The 15,464-nt window shown below is 52.7% G+C and overlaps 1 protein-coding gene across 5 annotated transcripts in view; it reads right to left on the bottom strand.

The window, feature by feature from the left end:
* Window positions 1-55: 55 nt before the first annotated feature.
* AAK1 (AP2 associated kinase 1) overlaps window positions 56-15,464 on the bottom strand; it is a 56,456-nt gene continuing 41,047 nt past the window's right edge. The window contains exons 17-18 of one of the 5 annotated variants that reach the window (XM_050982970.1): window positions 11,929-12,033; window positions 56-5,175 (exon numbers count right to left, since the gene is read on the bottom strand). In XM_050982970.1, the coding sequence (XP_050838927.1) occupies window positions 4,094-5,175; window positions 11,929-12,033 (1,187 nt within the window). In that variant the 3' untranslated portion in view covers window positions 56-4,093. The other 4 variants (XM_050982973.1, XM_050982971.1, XM_050982975.1 and 1 more) reach the window with 4 other exon arrangements.

Here is a 15,464-nt window from a genome sequence, read left to right as displayed (position 1 = left end):
CAGCAGAAATATTTTCCACGGGGAGGGGAGAAGGAAGGCACAATGGAGACGGTGCTTGTCATCAGATACAGTTTTAATAAAATATACATAAGTTTACAAGTGGAACATTTCTTCATGATTACCAGGAACAGATGATCCTAACCGGAGTGCAAAATTTGAGCCCGGGATCTGCCAGGCATGGGGGGAGCAGAGGGGACTGGGGGACACGAGTCACCGTGTGTCACTGTGGGTCACCGTGTGTCACTGTGGGGACCACAGACAGCCCCAGCTCCGGCTCCTCCTGGACACAAAGGAGTTTTTCCACCACCAGACTCAGTGTTTGGGATGCTCCACCTGCTGCATCCCGCACCAGAGCGAGCCCCCTGCCCTCCCACCCCGTCCCTTTGGAGGCGAGGGATCAGGAGCGCTGATCAACCTTATCCCTCTGACTCCACAGGGAGACTTCTGGGGTGTGTGAGGGTATTTACCCACCTACAGCAGAAACTACAGGCTGGGGGTTATTTCTAGAAACGCTAATGCAGCTGATCAGGTTTCAGGAATGTGTTTCAGAGCTGGAGCAGGGTTTCAGTGTCACCATACTACTGTAAAAGTGCTTGGGGGTCTGTCAGTGTGCGCCAAGGCATTGATTTAACACTGTGAGGAAAGAAACAAAAACCCACAAAAATTCAACTCCCCAACGCAAGAGTCTTTGGTGGAAGCTGAGTTAAAGTAACCGATTAGCACTTTGGAGTGATTGAGCTCAGCAATCAAGTAGCTCTCGCCCGGTTTTGCTGCTGTGTGCTGTGTCACACAGGGTCGGGGTCACGGCAGGACAGGGGACACGGGGACAGTCCCCAAAGTCCCGCAGCAGCTGGGGAGGACAGTCCCCCCCAGCAGTCACGGCAGTGAGCACAGAGCCAACTGCCTGTTTTACTCACGCAGAAACTCTGATTAATCACTTTGAACAGAGACTTCAGTGCATTCACTGGGTGAGAACCAGGAGCCAGTCCCTCTCCCAGCAGGAATCCGGGATTGTCACAGGGATGTGATAACCAGACAGCCCAGAGCAGTGAACACCTTTTACTACAGCATCACAAAAGATGTGAAACCAGTGGTTCTTTTCAGAAAACTGATTCAAAACACCCCATTGAGTCTGTATAAGTCTCACTTCATTAAGATCACTGATTGTGTGGCAAATAATTAGCATGATTCTTCCACATTCATTAAAACAGTAAGCCTCAGATGCTATGGAAATTAAATTTCCACTTACAACTCATCACGCTGAGGCTGCAGCAGTGGTGGTGCAGGATTAGGAGGAACACAAGCTGGAAATGAGAAGGGAATTAGAGTAACAGGCATTGAAATTGAGTTCTCTGGCCATAACCAGAAGTCCCATTACCTTATGAGTCACATGCAGAGATACAAACGAGCTGCCTCCGCCCCCAGAAGAGATTTAAAACCGTTTAAGCCCTGGATGTGTCTGGCAGGACCATGAGCTCTGGGGCACAGCTAGCCCGCTCTTGGTGTAAAGTGCCTGAAGGACAGAGAAGCTGCCAAAATGCCAGCTGGAAATTGAGCCTGCCCTGGGCCGAGCAGGGCTGGAGAGGAGCCTGCACAGCCCAGTGCACCTTCCCTTTCCCCAGCATGAAGGGACAGGCTGATGCTCCTCCAGCATCAGCTCCGTGGCACCTGCACGTGGCGCTGACAGAAGCTGCACTGAATTATTCAGAAGCAATTTTTCAAGTAAAAATGAAGAGAAGGAAGGAGAAGTTCCAGCGAGCAGAGGTAACACCTTGAAGCCCTGTGGCTCACACAGGAGCAAAGCATCTCCCTGTTGCACGGGTCCATCCCACAGCACCAAGGCCTGGCCTCCCTTCCAGCAGCTTCTGAGCAGATCCCAGAGCTCAGGGGCAGCTCCTGGCTCAGTGTGCCTGTGACACAGGCTGCTGCCTGGGCCCTCACACTGTCCTTGAATTCACAGTTTGCTGTCACAGTCGTTCTCTGTGTCTCTCACTGACTCCATCCAGCAACAACCCACTCGGGGGAGCACATATTTAAAACTAAACCCACCTTTCGGGTGTGTATTTAAACAGAAAACTAAACAACAAAACATAATAACAGCGTCAGCTTTGCTGAAGAAACATCTCAAGGGAAACCCAGAAACTTCTCTACAGTACTTTTGTTCTCAGGAGGTGGTGATGGAGGGCAGAGAGCCCCACAACCACCACTATGCACCAATATTTATGAACTCGGAGCTCAGCCACGCAGGGCAGGAGGGTCCCGGCTCCAGGAGCCCCGCGGCCTGGGCTCGGCTGGTCTCTACACCAGCAACTCCTGGGAGCCAATCCCTCCCTGCATTCCAGTGCTCTCCCTCCCAGCCCAAGGCCCCAGCACCTCAGTCCAGGCTTTTCCCTCTCCCTTCCAGGCAACCCCCACATCCAGCACAACACTCGGCTCGTCTCTTGCAACTGGAGGGATTTGGGGGGAACTGAATCAAGGGAAAAGGAACACAGAGCAGTTGGGGTTTCTTTGCAAGCCACTGCTCCACCAGGTGAGGCCTGATGAGTTTAACGTCCCAACAGGGTGGGAGTAGCACTCCAGTCCCTCTTGTTAAAACCAAAAAATGGGGAGTGTAGGGATGGGGTAGACCCCCACAAAAGACTGCCAGAAGCCTTATATATATATGTTAAATTTTGAATTGTGTTCAGAATGACCTAAGCCCAGTCCAATGCCCTTTCCGTGGATTGCACACTCACCTAGAAAAAGCTCACAGCAGGAATTGAAGGCACTGGGTGTTTGACCAGCCCTGAAGCCCACCACACCCATCAGCACATTGGTTAGGAAATCTCAGAATCGGGGAAATGTGAAATTGGTGAACCAAAACCCCTACAGTCAAGTCCTTTGACTTGCTGATTTGGTCTTACAGAAGTGGCAATGTGTGTCACTTAGTGAAAGTTACCATCTAAGGAAATACTGTATCTTGTAGAAGGGTATAAAAAGAGTTTGCCTTTCCTAATAAACACCTCAGTTTCTGTGCCAGGCTGAGTCCATGCCTCAGTCATCACAGTCCTGCTCTTGGGAACAGGATAGAAAACAACCCTTCAGAAGGAGAGCAAATGGATTTTGTTTAAGTTCATCCTTAACCAACAGGAAAGCAATAGCAGATTTGACTGAGCAGAGCTCTCTGCCAGTATAAACCAGTCTAAGGGGGCTGTGGCCTCTGCTGAGTCACACCGCATGAGGTACATCAGGACAGTTACGGAGCTGTTTACATCACAAATGTCCCCATAAGGTCTACTTTTAATACTGTCAATACACATTTCTCCTTCACCATAAGCAGATTTCCAGGTCCTACACTTTGGCATAGACCAGACAGGAAATACAAGTGTAAAAGTGAAAGCTCTGCCTGATTATTTGCACGACCCTTTGATTTTCCAGCAACAGTAACAGCCTGATTGCTTCACTGGCTTCACACCTTCCCTGCCTCCAGCCCCGGGGCAGCAGCACTGCCTCGTGTTCCCATCCTGGGGGAGCAAAGCTGTGCTGCTGCCCTGGCTCTGCTCCACCAGCACTGCCCAGACTGGCACCAGACATCCCAGGCTCTGGCTCTGTGGGCACAGCACCCACCTGCACACCCAGAGCCGTGGCTGCCACTGCTGCCGGGCAGCAGGAATATCTCTGAGAGCCAAAGACACAATAACCCTTTAACCTGTGAAATCATGTCCTTTCCAGAGCATTAGCAAGTCCTGCTTGACTCGCTCTGTAATTAATAAACCTTTTAATTAATCTTGTAGTGCATTTCTCCACCCAGGACCAGAAAATATGGAATACTGTTCGTTTGAGAAAAGCATCTAAAAAAAAAGAAATAAATGGAGAGAAGACAGTGAGAGGAGGAAGGTGAGAAGCAACTGGAAAGGATACGAGGATCCTGAGAGCCAGGCATTCGGACAAACATAACTTAAATGGTTCAACTATATATCACTGCAAATAGAGTTCTGACCAAAAATAATAATTACTTTATATATATATATGTATATATTGCTATGTCATTCAGTTCAGCTAAGAGGTCTGAGGTCCTCACGAGGTGCTCCTGCAGGCAGCACAGCCCCCCCAGTTAAGGCTTCTGCTTGGCTGCTTTGGAAGGGAAGGGCGCCGAGGCGAAGGGATCCGCGCCGGGCAGCTCCGTAGTCCTGGCAGACAGCGGGACAAGGGGGACAGAGCCCGCTATGGCCTGCCTGTTGGTCTGAGACACCACTTTGTAAGCAGCTATGGGCTGGGCCTCCAGCCCCGGCCCGTCCTCGGGGCCATAGTGCCGGGAATACTTGGACAGGGACTGCGGACGGAAGGGCTTGCTGGCCACGGAGCCCAGCGCGTCGCCCTGCTCCGGCAGCGCTGCCTTGGCAGGGCTGCTCTCCTGGGCCTCCACGGCTCTCACGGAGCAGGGGTGGATGCTGCCTGGCTGAGCAAAGCCAGCAGAAGGGTGTGGAGCTCTCACCGAGGCCACGGAGCCGTGCGCTGCCGGGTCCAGGCCCGGGAACATCGGCTGAGCTCGGCCGTCGCCCCCTTGGCTCAGGAAAACGGGCGCTGAGAACGGCTCCGTGTGGGAAGTCAGCTCTTCCACGCTTTTCTTCTTGGTGAAAGGGGCTCTCAGAAACACATCTGCTTCCTCTGGGTGCCGCGGAGCTGCGTTGCCCTTACAGATAAAAGGAGCTTTGGTAAAGACATCCACTTCATCGGGGACCTTCCTGGAGCTTCGGAACGGAGCCGTGGCAAAGACATCGGGTTCGTTAAAAACCTCCCCGCTGTGCGACTGGAAGGCCGGGAACAGCGGCTCCCCTGCCCTGGCCTGGGGCTGGGGATCCTCTTTGGAGGCCTCGTGCCTGGGCACAGGCTGCAGGAACCCTGGGCACAACCTGCACGTCTCCTCCTCCTCTTCCGAATCCATCAGTAAAGGCCTGGAGCCGCTGCAATCCAGGATATCTCCCTCGTGGTCTGTCCCCTCACCTTCGCTGCTGTAGAAGGAGCTGTTGCTTGAAGGACCATCTCTGGCCAGGTACTCTGACTCCGAGTTGTGCTGCACTTTCACCTCCAGCACCTCGGGCTGACCCTTGTACAAGGTGAGTCCATCAGTGCCAGGATCTCCTTTACAGAGCCCGAGAGCCACGGCTGGGAACCGGCCCGGATCCCTCTGCACACCTACAAACACAAGAGAAGGGAGTTACTGAACCAGCTCAGCAGTCACAGCAAAGTGCATTGCACAGGAATGTCACGCTGCTCAGATGGAAACCACCACCATGCATGGAAAATGGGCAGGAGAGGGAGGGCAAATCAATGAAAAAACAATGCCAGGGAAGCGTTGGCAACACGGGTACCACTGCTGAGAGGATGGGAGATGTCTGACACACGCATGGGCACACACAGCACCCTCAGCACCATCCCACCGGGTTTCTCTCCCACCCACCCCTGACAACAGCCACCAGCACAGTGTTCCCTTCCCAGTGCTGCTGCCTGAGGGAAGCTCCAGCAGACAGACAAGTTCTGTCCTTCCATCCTGCACTGCTGCTCTCCAAGCACATCTATTGTTTGGCCTGGGCTCTCTTCCTGTGGGCCAGCCCACAGATATGTGGAATTGCTTGTGGGGATGTCCCAAAACCTGCTAAAATAACAGGCCCATTTCAAAGCCTGAAGGTCAGCTTACAGCTTTTAGACTCCTAAGTAGCAGTTATTTTAGTAGCAGCTATTCTTTTAAACCACTACCAGACAAATGGTTTTTAAACACTCCATAGCATGACTTCAAATCAAGGATCAGAGCTCCAATGACCTGGCTTGTTTCTGCATTGGCATGACAGGGCAGTGCAGGGAGAGGCTGTCCTGCCCTTCTCCAGCTCCAAGAGCCACCAGGAGCCCGGGTTTGCCTTAGGACTCACACAGACAAAACAGAAGATCTCTTACCTTCACAGAACTACTGGCAGCTTAGAAGTGACATTGGACTCGTTAGCAAGAGGATAGGAGAAAATCACATGAAAACTAAAGCAGCAGGAATTGCAGGAAGAACGAGGAGGGTGAGGAGGCTGGTTGGTACCCAGGGTCAGCAAGGCACCGACCAACACACCCTGCAGTGCCAGAACCTCACCCAGGGAAAACTGCCCTGGTTAATGGTTCATGTTTACACACCCATCACAGCCCTGGGGCACCACAGACACAAAACATCCCCTGCTCCATCTCTGCTCACAAGTAAAGACACAGACCAGTTCATGAGGCATCAGAACCAGCATTTATTGGGAACTCTTCACCTGGGTACAGCACACTGCTAAGACAAGACAGCGCAGGGATGAGCACATTGGACCAGTCACTCCCCAGAAATCCCCTCTCTCCTGCAGCCCCTGCTCTCCACACTGGTTTTCCCTCAGGGGCCACTCTGGGATGCCAGGAGCAGCACAGCTCCCAGGAGGCTGCGGGTCCCACCCTGGCCAGGGGTCACTGGGACATTCTGAGACACAGGCTGAGCCAGAGCAGGACCAGCTGCCACCTCAGGGAAACACCTCTGGATCCACCCTGATCCAGGGGAAAAGGCATTCAGCATGGAGAGCAGGGCCAGCAAGGGCCCATCTGCACAACAACAGCACAGCTGGCTGGAACCTTCTTTCTACCTTGTGCCCAACAAGCCACAACATTTGGGACAGGGTAAGAGAGGGAGGACAGCATCTAAACCCATCCACTTGGCAGCACACAGCTCTGCATGTGGGGACACTGCACAAGAAGCAGAATGCCCTGTTCTGGGAAAAATTCCTTTTTCTGATGTTCTCTCTGCCCACTCACGTGAGAAGGGCACCAAATGCTCAGCAGCAGTTTTCTCCTGCACACCAGTGTGTCTAATATTTAATTCCAGGGTCAGATATACACACTAAAGAAGATTCCAAACTATACTCAGGCTCTTTTTCAAGAGGGAGAACTTTTAAAACCCTCTGATCACTCAGTACCCCAGGAACACACTCTGCAGGTATTCAGACAGCAACCTGAAAGAGCTTTACCCCAGGTGACAGCCCTGGCACCCAGAGTGTCCCCAGCTTCCAAGGGAAACAGTGCCCTGAAGTGGCAGAGCACTGAAATTACCAAGAGGAAAACTAGAAAAGATTTACTCCCTGTTAACAAGAGGCAGAGTAACCACAAAGGTGAGGATCTCACTTCTGGAGCACAGCCCAAAAAAAAGGTCAGGGGAGACAGAGAAACTCCTGGAGTCTAAAGCTCCCCTTCCACCAGGAACACTCCTGATTTCATCAAGCCAGAGTCAGGCAGGACTCAACACCCAGGAACAGGCAGCTAAAGATCAGCACAGTTACCAGCGTGCAGAATTACTGGTTTGGAATTTTAAAGGGGTCAAAGCCTGGTCACTCCTTCCTCCTTGCACTGTGCAGGTTTTCCTTGTGCTCCAATTCCCAGCAGCAATGCCATGGAACAACAATCCTACCCCAGCCAGCACTGCCAGCAAGGAGGAACAGCACAGCCCCAGAGGTCAGTGACACCTGTGGCACTGCACAACTGCAGGATCAAGGGTTGCTGCTCAAAGCCACTCACAGTGGGAGACCTGGACACAGATCCAGAGCCTTCAGTTCCAGAGGACGAGGAATTTAACGCTGCACTTCTGGCACACCTGCACCAGGCAGGAGCTTAGCACACCAACCCACACCCCACATCCCAGCAGCTCGTGAACTGAGCCCTGCACACCAGGAGCAGCCTCATCCTGGGAGATTGATGTCCCCAGAACAGGAATGTCCCCAGAACAAGCCCAGCCAGCCCCTCCTGGCTCCCCAGGGCCAGCACAGTGAGTGAATTTTTAAACAAGGTGGTTTGGCACAGCTTTTAGGCCAAAGAGCACCATTGCTGCTCCTTTACAAGAGGCTCCCCCTAAAAATGATTTTGCTCCACACAGATTGGCTCAAGCTGCCCTGGCCTGTGATGGGTGGGCTGGAGGAGGATGCAGATCTGCCACAAAGCCAGGATTCTCCCACCCACTGTCCCAAAACACTGCACAGCACCTGAAGCCCTGGCCAAGGAGGTCCCAAGGGATCCTGAGAAGACTTGGACAGTCCAAGGCCAGGGAGCTGCAGCTCCTGGTTTGGGACAGATGCTCCCAACACAGTGGATGGTGTCAGAAATGAAGAGGCTGACTGAACTCATCTGAGGTTTCCAAAGGCAGGGGCCCTTCCCAGCCTGAGCCCCTCAGAGTAAGCAAGAACCAGCACCAAAACTCCAACCCTTCCTTTGAACCTCTGCCACCAAACCAGAGCTTGCTCCTGCACCCAAAGCATGACCCTGAGGTGAAGAGAAGTTGCTCCAGGTGCTGTGGTTGTGTTTGACCCTGCCAGGAGATCCACCAGAACAGTCACTGCCAGCTCCAGCCCCGAGGGCACTGCCACGGGCAGAGCAGAACAGCCCTGCTGGGGTGGCACTGAACACCCCAGAGGGGCCAGGACAGCTCCCCTGGCTCCATCAGAGCCACAGCACTGACTGCCAGCCCCCAGGGGACACCAAACTTGTCCCATGGGACGCAGGGGGAAGCTCTCACACAAAGTGCTCCGTTCTGAGCAGCACCAGCACCAAGCCAGAGCACTGGGCCACTCACAGTCCATGGAGAGTTTACAATGAATGCCCCATCCCCACCATCTCTCCATTCCATTCGCTCTGCGAGCACGTGCTGAGTGCTTGCTGATGAAGGAGGTCTAAGAACAGACACCTCTAAAATATCAGATTTCCACCCACACCAGGAACAGCTACTTGAAAAAGCAATAAAATAAACATTCACATCTGCTTATTTAATAGCATTATTAACAACCCAGTGCATTTGTCATTTTTTCCAGAACCCTTGAACAAGCGCCATTAGATTTAAAATCTTAAACATTCTTTAAAAGTACTTTAATTCACAGAAATCTTTGTTTCTAATATACAGTAGATGGTTACTTTTTAAAATCCATTCTCTTTTCATATAATCTCAGTATCTGACTATACAATAACTTTCTATCTATAGCATCTTCGTGTTTTCCAGTCCAGCTCGCCTGTGCTTTAGGAATATAAAACAAAAAAATAATAAAGTTCTATCCACAATTTTACTAAGGTCATTTCCATAGTTCTCATGTAAAGCTTCTCTTGGAAAGTGCAGTATACACATGTAATGATACAACACACGTAAGCAATACTTTTATTAGTAAGTGTAGGTTTTAAAAGAAGAGTAATGTAGAGACACAACCGATGGGAGCTCTATGTACAGAATTTGTTAAACTAAGTGTTGGGCTGGGGAGGAGATGAGAGAGGAGAGGAGGAGTCACAAACGTGGGGTTCTTCCCTTCCCAGCGAGGCCGGCACAGACACATTCAGTCGCTCGCACTTTCGCACGGGGGAACTGCACTGGTACTAATACAGCTACAAACACAACACGGGGAGCTGGAAGCTGGGGAGAATTCCACTACAGAGGAAGAGTCCTTCTGCTCAGAGAGGGCTTTCAAACACGAGATAGAAATTCCAGACTCGGTGGGAAGCCAAGGAGAACGAGCTGAGCGGATCCAGCTACGGACAAACCAAGCGGGTGGGGGAGGAAAAGGGAGAACCCATCGAGTTGTAGCAGCACTGATTTCAAACCACCTGAACCCAGGGCATGCGTGGTCACAGAGACTGGGGTGGAGAGAGGCCCACAGGAATCTTTGTCTACTGAAACAATGGCTCCATACTGAACTGGGGTGCACTACAGCAGTTACAAGAGAAAACGGAGAACCCAGAACAGATACCAGATGCTTGACTAAAACCAGGATTAAAAATAGACAAACAGCCGTAGGACAATTTGTTTCATACACCATTTACAGTAGGTTGAGGGGAGTTTTCTTTTTTTCCAGTCAAACACAGAAAAGAAGTCACAGAAAATACATCTGCTGCTGCCACAGCGCCCTTTTCACCCCAAAAAGGTCAGTGAAACACTGGTCACAGCCATACTCACATGGATTTGGTTCAAAACCTTGTCACGCTTCACTCAGGGTCATTTCTGCAGCTTTAACAATATGGTTTTTTTCTTTTTCTCTTTTTTTTCCTTTTCTCTGTTTTCCCTCCCCCAGAAGTGCAGTTTGTTCCAGCAGGACTGTCAAACAGCAAACCATGAGCTGGGGGCAGCTGGAAAACTCTTCATGTGCACCACCACCAGAGTATGGCCAGGAGGAGCTCAGGGCTTCCCCCTCCTCTGAAGCAATTCAGAGCCACCAGCTCTCCTGCCCCGTGTCCTGCAGCTGAGGGATGTCCCTGCCACTGTCCCCTGGCCCCTGCCCAGCCGTGGGAGCAGAGCCAGAAGCACAAAGCGAGGTGGGGCTGCACTGCTCACGCCCTGCCCCGGGGACAGGAGGCTGGGGCAGGGTCACAGAGCAGCCCCAGCTCCCTGAGCAGGGCCAGGGGGCTCTCAGGGTGCTCCCCTGGCCCTGGGACAGGGCAGAGGGAACCCACAGGGCTCTACCAGCCTGAGAGACACCAGGCTACCTGGAGAACTGAGCCAGAACCTTCCCCAGGGCACGGGAAGACAGGGAGAGAGGTGGGTGACTGTCTCCTATTGGCAGATTTTTCTCTTAATTAAAGGAGAAAAAAGAAAAGGAAAAAAAAAAGCCCCAAAGAAGCACAAGGAAGGAAACTCTTCTGGCAAGGAAACCGGAGGTGTGGGTAGGTTACAGAAACTGCTACTGTGTCACTGCTACAGGTCTATGAGCTGATCCACCAGCAGCAGAGACCTGGCTATGTTGGGAAGACTGGACTCAGAGCTTCCACTGTTGTTTCTAGAATGCCCACCTGAAAGTGTGAGAGATAGGAATTCAGTATTGAACAGGACACGCACACACGACAGTTTCAGAAGTTCAAGATCAAGAAAGAAAGAAAACAGTCAAAGCAAAACAGAGAATTTGCTCAAGCTCTTCTCGTTATTTGTATCAGCACAGCAATGAATCCCCTGCTTGCTGCTCACCCTCTCCCCCCAGACCAAACCAGCACAGCAAATCCCTACAAACCCCTTCTCTCCACAAAGTTTATCCAGACCCCTCTCCTTGCTAAGGGATCTATCTCTAAAACAAATCCAAGGACTCCCACAGCCCACAGAAAGGACAGAATTTTAAATCTTGAAATCTAGCTGCTACTTTAGGAGCACCTTTGAGTGCTTTGAGCTGCTTCCAGAACTGGGCTATGGTGGGACTGGGACTTGGATACTAAAGGAGAGACCCAGGGAATGGTTTGGGTTGGAAAGGACCTTCAAGTCCATCTGGTTCCAACCCCCCAGGGGAGCCTATCTTGGCCAGCCTCGGGAGAAATGCCTGACTTCCAGAGGAGTTTGTAATGTCTGAACTGCTCTGACAAGTGTCAGCCTCTGAAAGCCAAGACTGGTGCAGAGCAGGCTTCAGCACATTCCTGCTGAGACCAAAAATGGGAGTTAGGGAAGCCAAAAGGTTCTGTGACCAAACTGGAAAAAAAAGGCAAAAAAGCCTTAAAAGCCCCCCAAAACACCCAAAAAAAGCCCTGGATTTGTCTTTACACCTCTCCAAGTACACCAAAGGCTGTAATCACAAAATCCTTTCAGAGGGGTGGCTGCAGAGAGGGGACCCAGCTCACTGATCCTTCCCTGGGCAGGAGTCAAGCCCTGCTGCTGTCCCTGAGGAGCTGACAGGCACAGCACAGCTCTCTGCAAGCCAGCAGGGCTCTGGCTCCTGGCAGGGACCTCCCCAGGGGCACTGGGGGCCAGGATGCTGCAATGATCAGCCCTCCAGGCTCTGCCTGCCCAGAGCTCCTCAGGGAGGGGCACAGGGACCAGGCTCCTGTCTAGGATTTCAGACTGCAACAGTCACATGTGCTGCAGCACCACTGCCCCAAAACCAATTTATAGATCCACTGCTTGCCTTTTTTCCTTCCCCTTTTCACTCCCACATCCTGGCTTACCTTGTGAGTTTTTGGATATCAACACTGGAATTGGGTCAAACTCATCTTCTGTCACTTTTTCAGAGCCCTCAGGAGCATCAAAGCCTGATATCAGGTTAGTATCTTCTGCAGCATAGAGGAGAATAAGGGTAAAGAAGCAAAGAGAGCAGAGAGGCTGGTTAGAATTGCCAGGAAGTGTTAGAACATCTCAGTGTTTGCAGAGACAGCGTTTAGAAGCAGCAGTTTTATTTGAAAGGTGAAATGAAGCTGGTAAGTCTGGGCAGGAAAGAGGAGAGGCAATGAAACACAGAAGTGGAGGGGATCAAACCAAACCAAGCAAGGCCCAGAACAGAACCTGAGCAGGCTGAAGGCTCAGCTGGACAGCTGGGAGCCGTGGCAAGGACTGAAGGTGCTCTTGGTCATGAGCACGGTGTGAGAGCTCAGGCTGGCTCTCGTGCACAGGGAGAGGAAAAGGGCTGGGGAACAAAACAAACCACAGAAGAAATTCCAGTCACCTACATGAGACAAACCCCTGAGCTTTACCCGAGCAGTAATACAAGAAGGGCAACATGAAGTCAGATTTCCGTGGAGTTTACCTGGCTGGAGAGTGCCCAGGTGCTGTGAGAGGCTTTCCAGAGGCCCCTAGGGCAGTTCTGGGAGATAATTCCAGTGATTCAAACCACATCAGCTGCAGTTCAACACGTGGGAGAGGCACTTGCAACCATCTCCAGAGATGAGATGATTTATCCCCCTCATCAGGCAATTATGTGTTTTCAGAGCCTCTCACACTCCCTGGGCATCACTCCTGGTTCCTTCAGACACCTCAAACACCCTCCCAAATCTGCTCCTCAGCTCCTGCATGAAGTGTCCCTGAAAGCCCAGCAAGGACACATCAACCCCAGAGTTTTCATGAACAGAACATTCCTGTCTGGCTCCTGCTGGGAATAAAAGATTTCCACCTAAAGCTGACCAGGTTTGGGGAGAGGTGAGGCAAGAAAGCACTTGTGGAACTGCTCTGTGCTCTGGGAGATCAGACCAGGGAAAACAACCCTGAGGGAAGCCCCTGGCCTTCCCCCTCAGGCCCCCATTCATGTTTGCTGTGACACCACAGCTGGACCCAAGAACTTCTCCTGATAAGGACAACGTTCTCCAGGGCTGGAAGAGCTCATCTGCCTGGGATGCCAATTCAAACAAACCACAGAAAATTCCTTTTGTTCCAAAACCTTCTGACAGATGATTGTCAGGCTCCCTTCTGGAATTAATAATGCAGAAGAACCCACCAGTCTCAAATGCCACGTGGAAAATGCAATTCCAGTGTGCATTCAGTGAGGAAGGGCTGCACACAGAGCCCACCCTTCCTGCCTGCTGGATCCCCCCTTGGAAAACAAACCCACTGAGGACAAACTCTGTCTTTACAGTCAAGCTGAATAATGATTCCCCCCCCCTTAGTTCATCAGTGCACATTCCAAGTTTGAGCAGCTTGGGAAGAAAACAAAGCAGTGGCCTGGGGACAATAAAACACCAGAAGAGGTCAGAGCAGCTGTGTCAGTGAAGCAGGAGGGCCAGGGCTGAGAGCCAGTTACCTTTGTGAGGCTGAGCTGTGAAAGCTACAGGAGCAAACTCATCCAGGAGGTCAGCAGCAGGGTTAGAGAGCAGAGAACAGTCAAGCAGAGAGTCTTCCCCAGTGAGAGAGTCTGGATCCAGGTGAGCATCCCAGGGTGGCATTGGACAGGACACAAACAGTGTTAAGCTCTCATTGCCACATCCCCCTCACCCCCAGGCAGGGTGGGAGCACAGCTCTGGTGCAAAGCCAGCACAGAAACTGCCACTGCTGTGATGGAGGAGATGCCACTGCTCCCAGCGAGGGCACAGAGCCCCAGCACCTGCAGCAGGGCTCTCTGTCCCTCTGCAGCTGAGCAGAGGAATCCCACAGGGCCAGGGGAAGGGGCAGAGGGGAGCTGCAGGCCCAGGGCTCTCCCAGCAGACACCTCTGAGAGGAGCTCGAGTCCATCTGCTGTGGGAAGGGGCCCAAAAGGGCCAGGAGCTGCTTTGTGCCCCTGGGACAGAGCAGGGACTGCTCCTGAGCTCTGAACCACCTCATGGAGCACCAGCACCTCCAGCTCTGGGAGGGTGGGCTCAGAAACACCAGCACAGAATCTCCTCAGTGGGAAGGGACCCCCAGGGATCACTGATCCAGCTCCTGGCCCTGCACAGACACCCCAAAAGCCCACCCTGGGCATTCCTGGCAGTGCTGTCCAAAGGCTCCTGGAGCTCTGGCTCCTCCTGGGGCCGTGCCCATCCCTGGGAGCCTGGGCAGTGCCAGCACCTCTGGGGAAGAACCTTCTCCACTCCCCCAGGAGGGCAGGAAGCCCAGAGCACTCCCTGAGCAGTGCCAGTGGCAGCAGTGGCAGAGCAGCCCCTGAGGGAGCAGGCAGAGCCCCTGACCAACCTGTCCTGTTGGAGGCCACGGAGTCGCTGTGGGACACGAGGCGCTGCGCCAGCGGGGCCTCCAGCCCCGGGATCAGGCTCTCCACAGCCACGGCAGCTTGGCCTTCCCAGGGCACACAGAAGCCAGAGGTTAGTTTGCAAGGAAAAGCAGAAGGAGGAGCTGAGGCAGGAGTTGTCTGAATCCTTTACTGACCTGTAGTGAGTGCCAGCTCAAGGCTTTGGTTGGTTTTGAACCCTGGTTTCAGCTTTTGTTGACTTTGATTTGTACAAGCCCAATTTGAAATGCCCAGAGAGTGGAACAGCAGGCTGCTAACACCTGCCCTGCAGCTGAACAGCAAGGAAATATCCACAAGATCCTTGTCCAGCAAAAGGAAAGCAGTGACCACTGCTTGCATTCCGAGTAAGCAATCATTAAAATTCAGACAACTGCCAGAAATGCCAAAGCAGAAGTTTTACTGTTACAGGGAGTCACCTCCTTCCTTTCTGTCAGAGCCACACCCAGGTCACACCCAGCTGGGACCCCACCCCACAGCAGCAGCTGATGGCAACAACCTGCAGCCTGCCCTCCCTGTCTGCAGTGCACCTGGCAAGTGAAAGCCAGTTCTGCAGCAGCCCAGAGCCCTGACCTGCCTGGAGCTGCTGCTGCCCACCTCCATCCCAGCACTGCCAGCTCCAGGGAACCCTCCCCTTCCTCCTCATCCTGCTGAGAACCATGGACACTGCCCAGCTCAGCCCCTGGGCCACGGTCAAACACCAGCTCCTGACCACAAATAAAGGTATTTCTGCCATCCTCAATCAGCAACTGACTTCTGCTCCCAAGAGAACACCCAAGGCCCAGCAGTGCCACTGCCAGAGCAGCCACCAAGTCCCCCTGCTCAGTGCCCACCCCAGAGGGAAAAGGCAGCTCAGGCTCAGCACCATCCAGGGGCTGCTCTGGGAGCAGAGGAGCATGCGGGGGGCACAGGGGGCACAGGGGGGCACGGGGGCAGTTACCATTGGCAGGGTCTGCCGTGCTGCCGAAGGGGTCAGCCAGAGGCAGCAGCTCAGGGAGCAGCAGCGCAGGCTCGGGAGATTTGAGGCCCTCAATCAGTTTTTCTGGGGCAAGCAGG

The sequence above is a fragment of the Serinus canaria genome, chromosome 22, assembly GCF_022539315.1.
Source record: "Serinus canaria isolate serCan28SL12 chromosome 22, serCan2020, whole genome shotgun sequence".
Classification (NCBI taxonomy): domain Eukaryota; kingdom Metazoa; phylum Chordata; class Aves; order Passeriformes; family Fringillidae; genus Serinus; species Serinus canaria.
The sequence above is the reverse complement of the archived record's forward strand: the minus strand, read 5'-3'. Positions and strand labels throughout refer to the sequence as shown.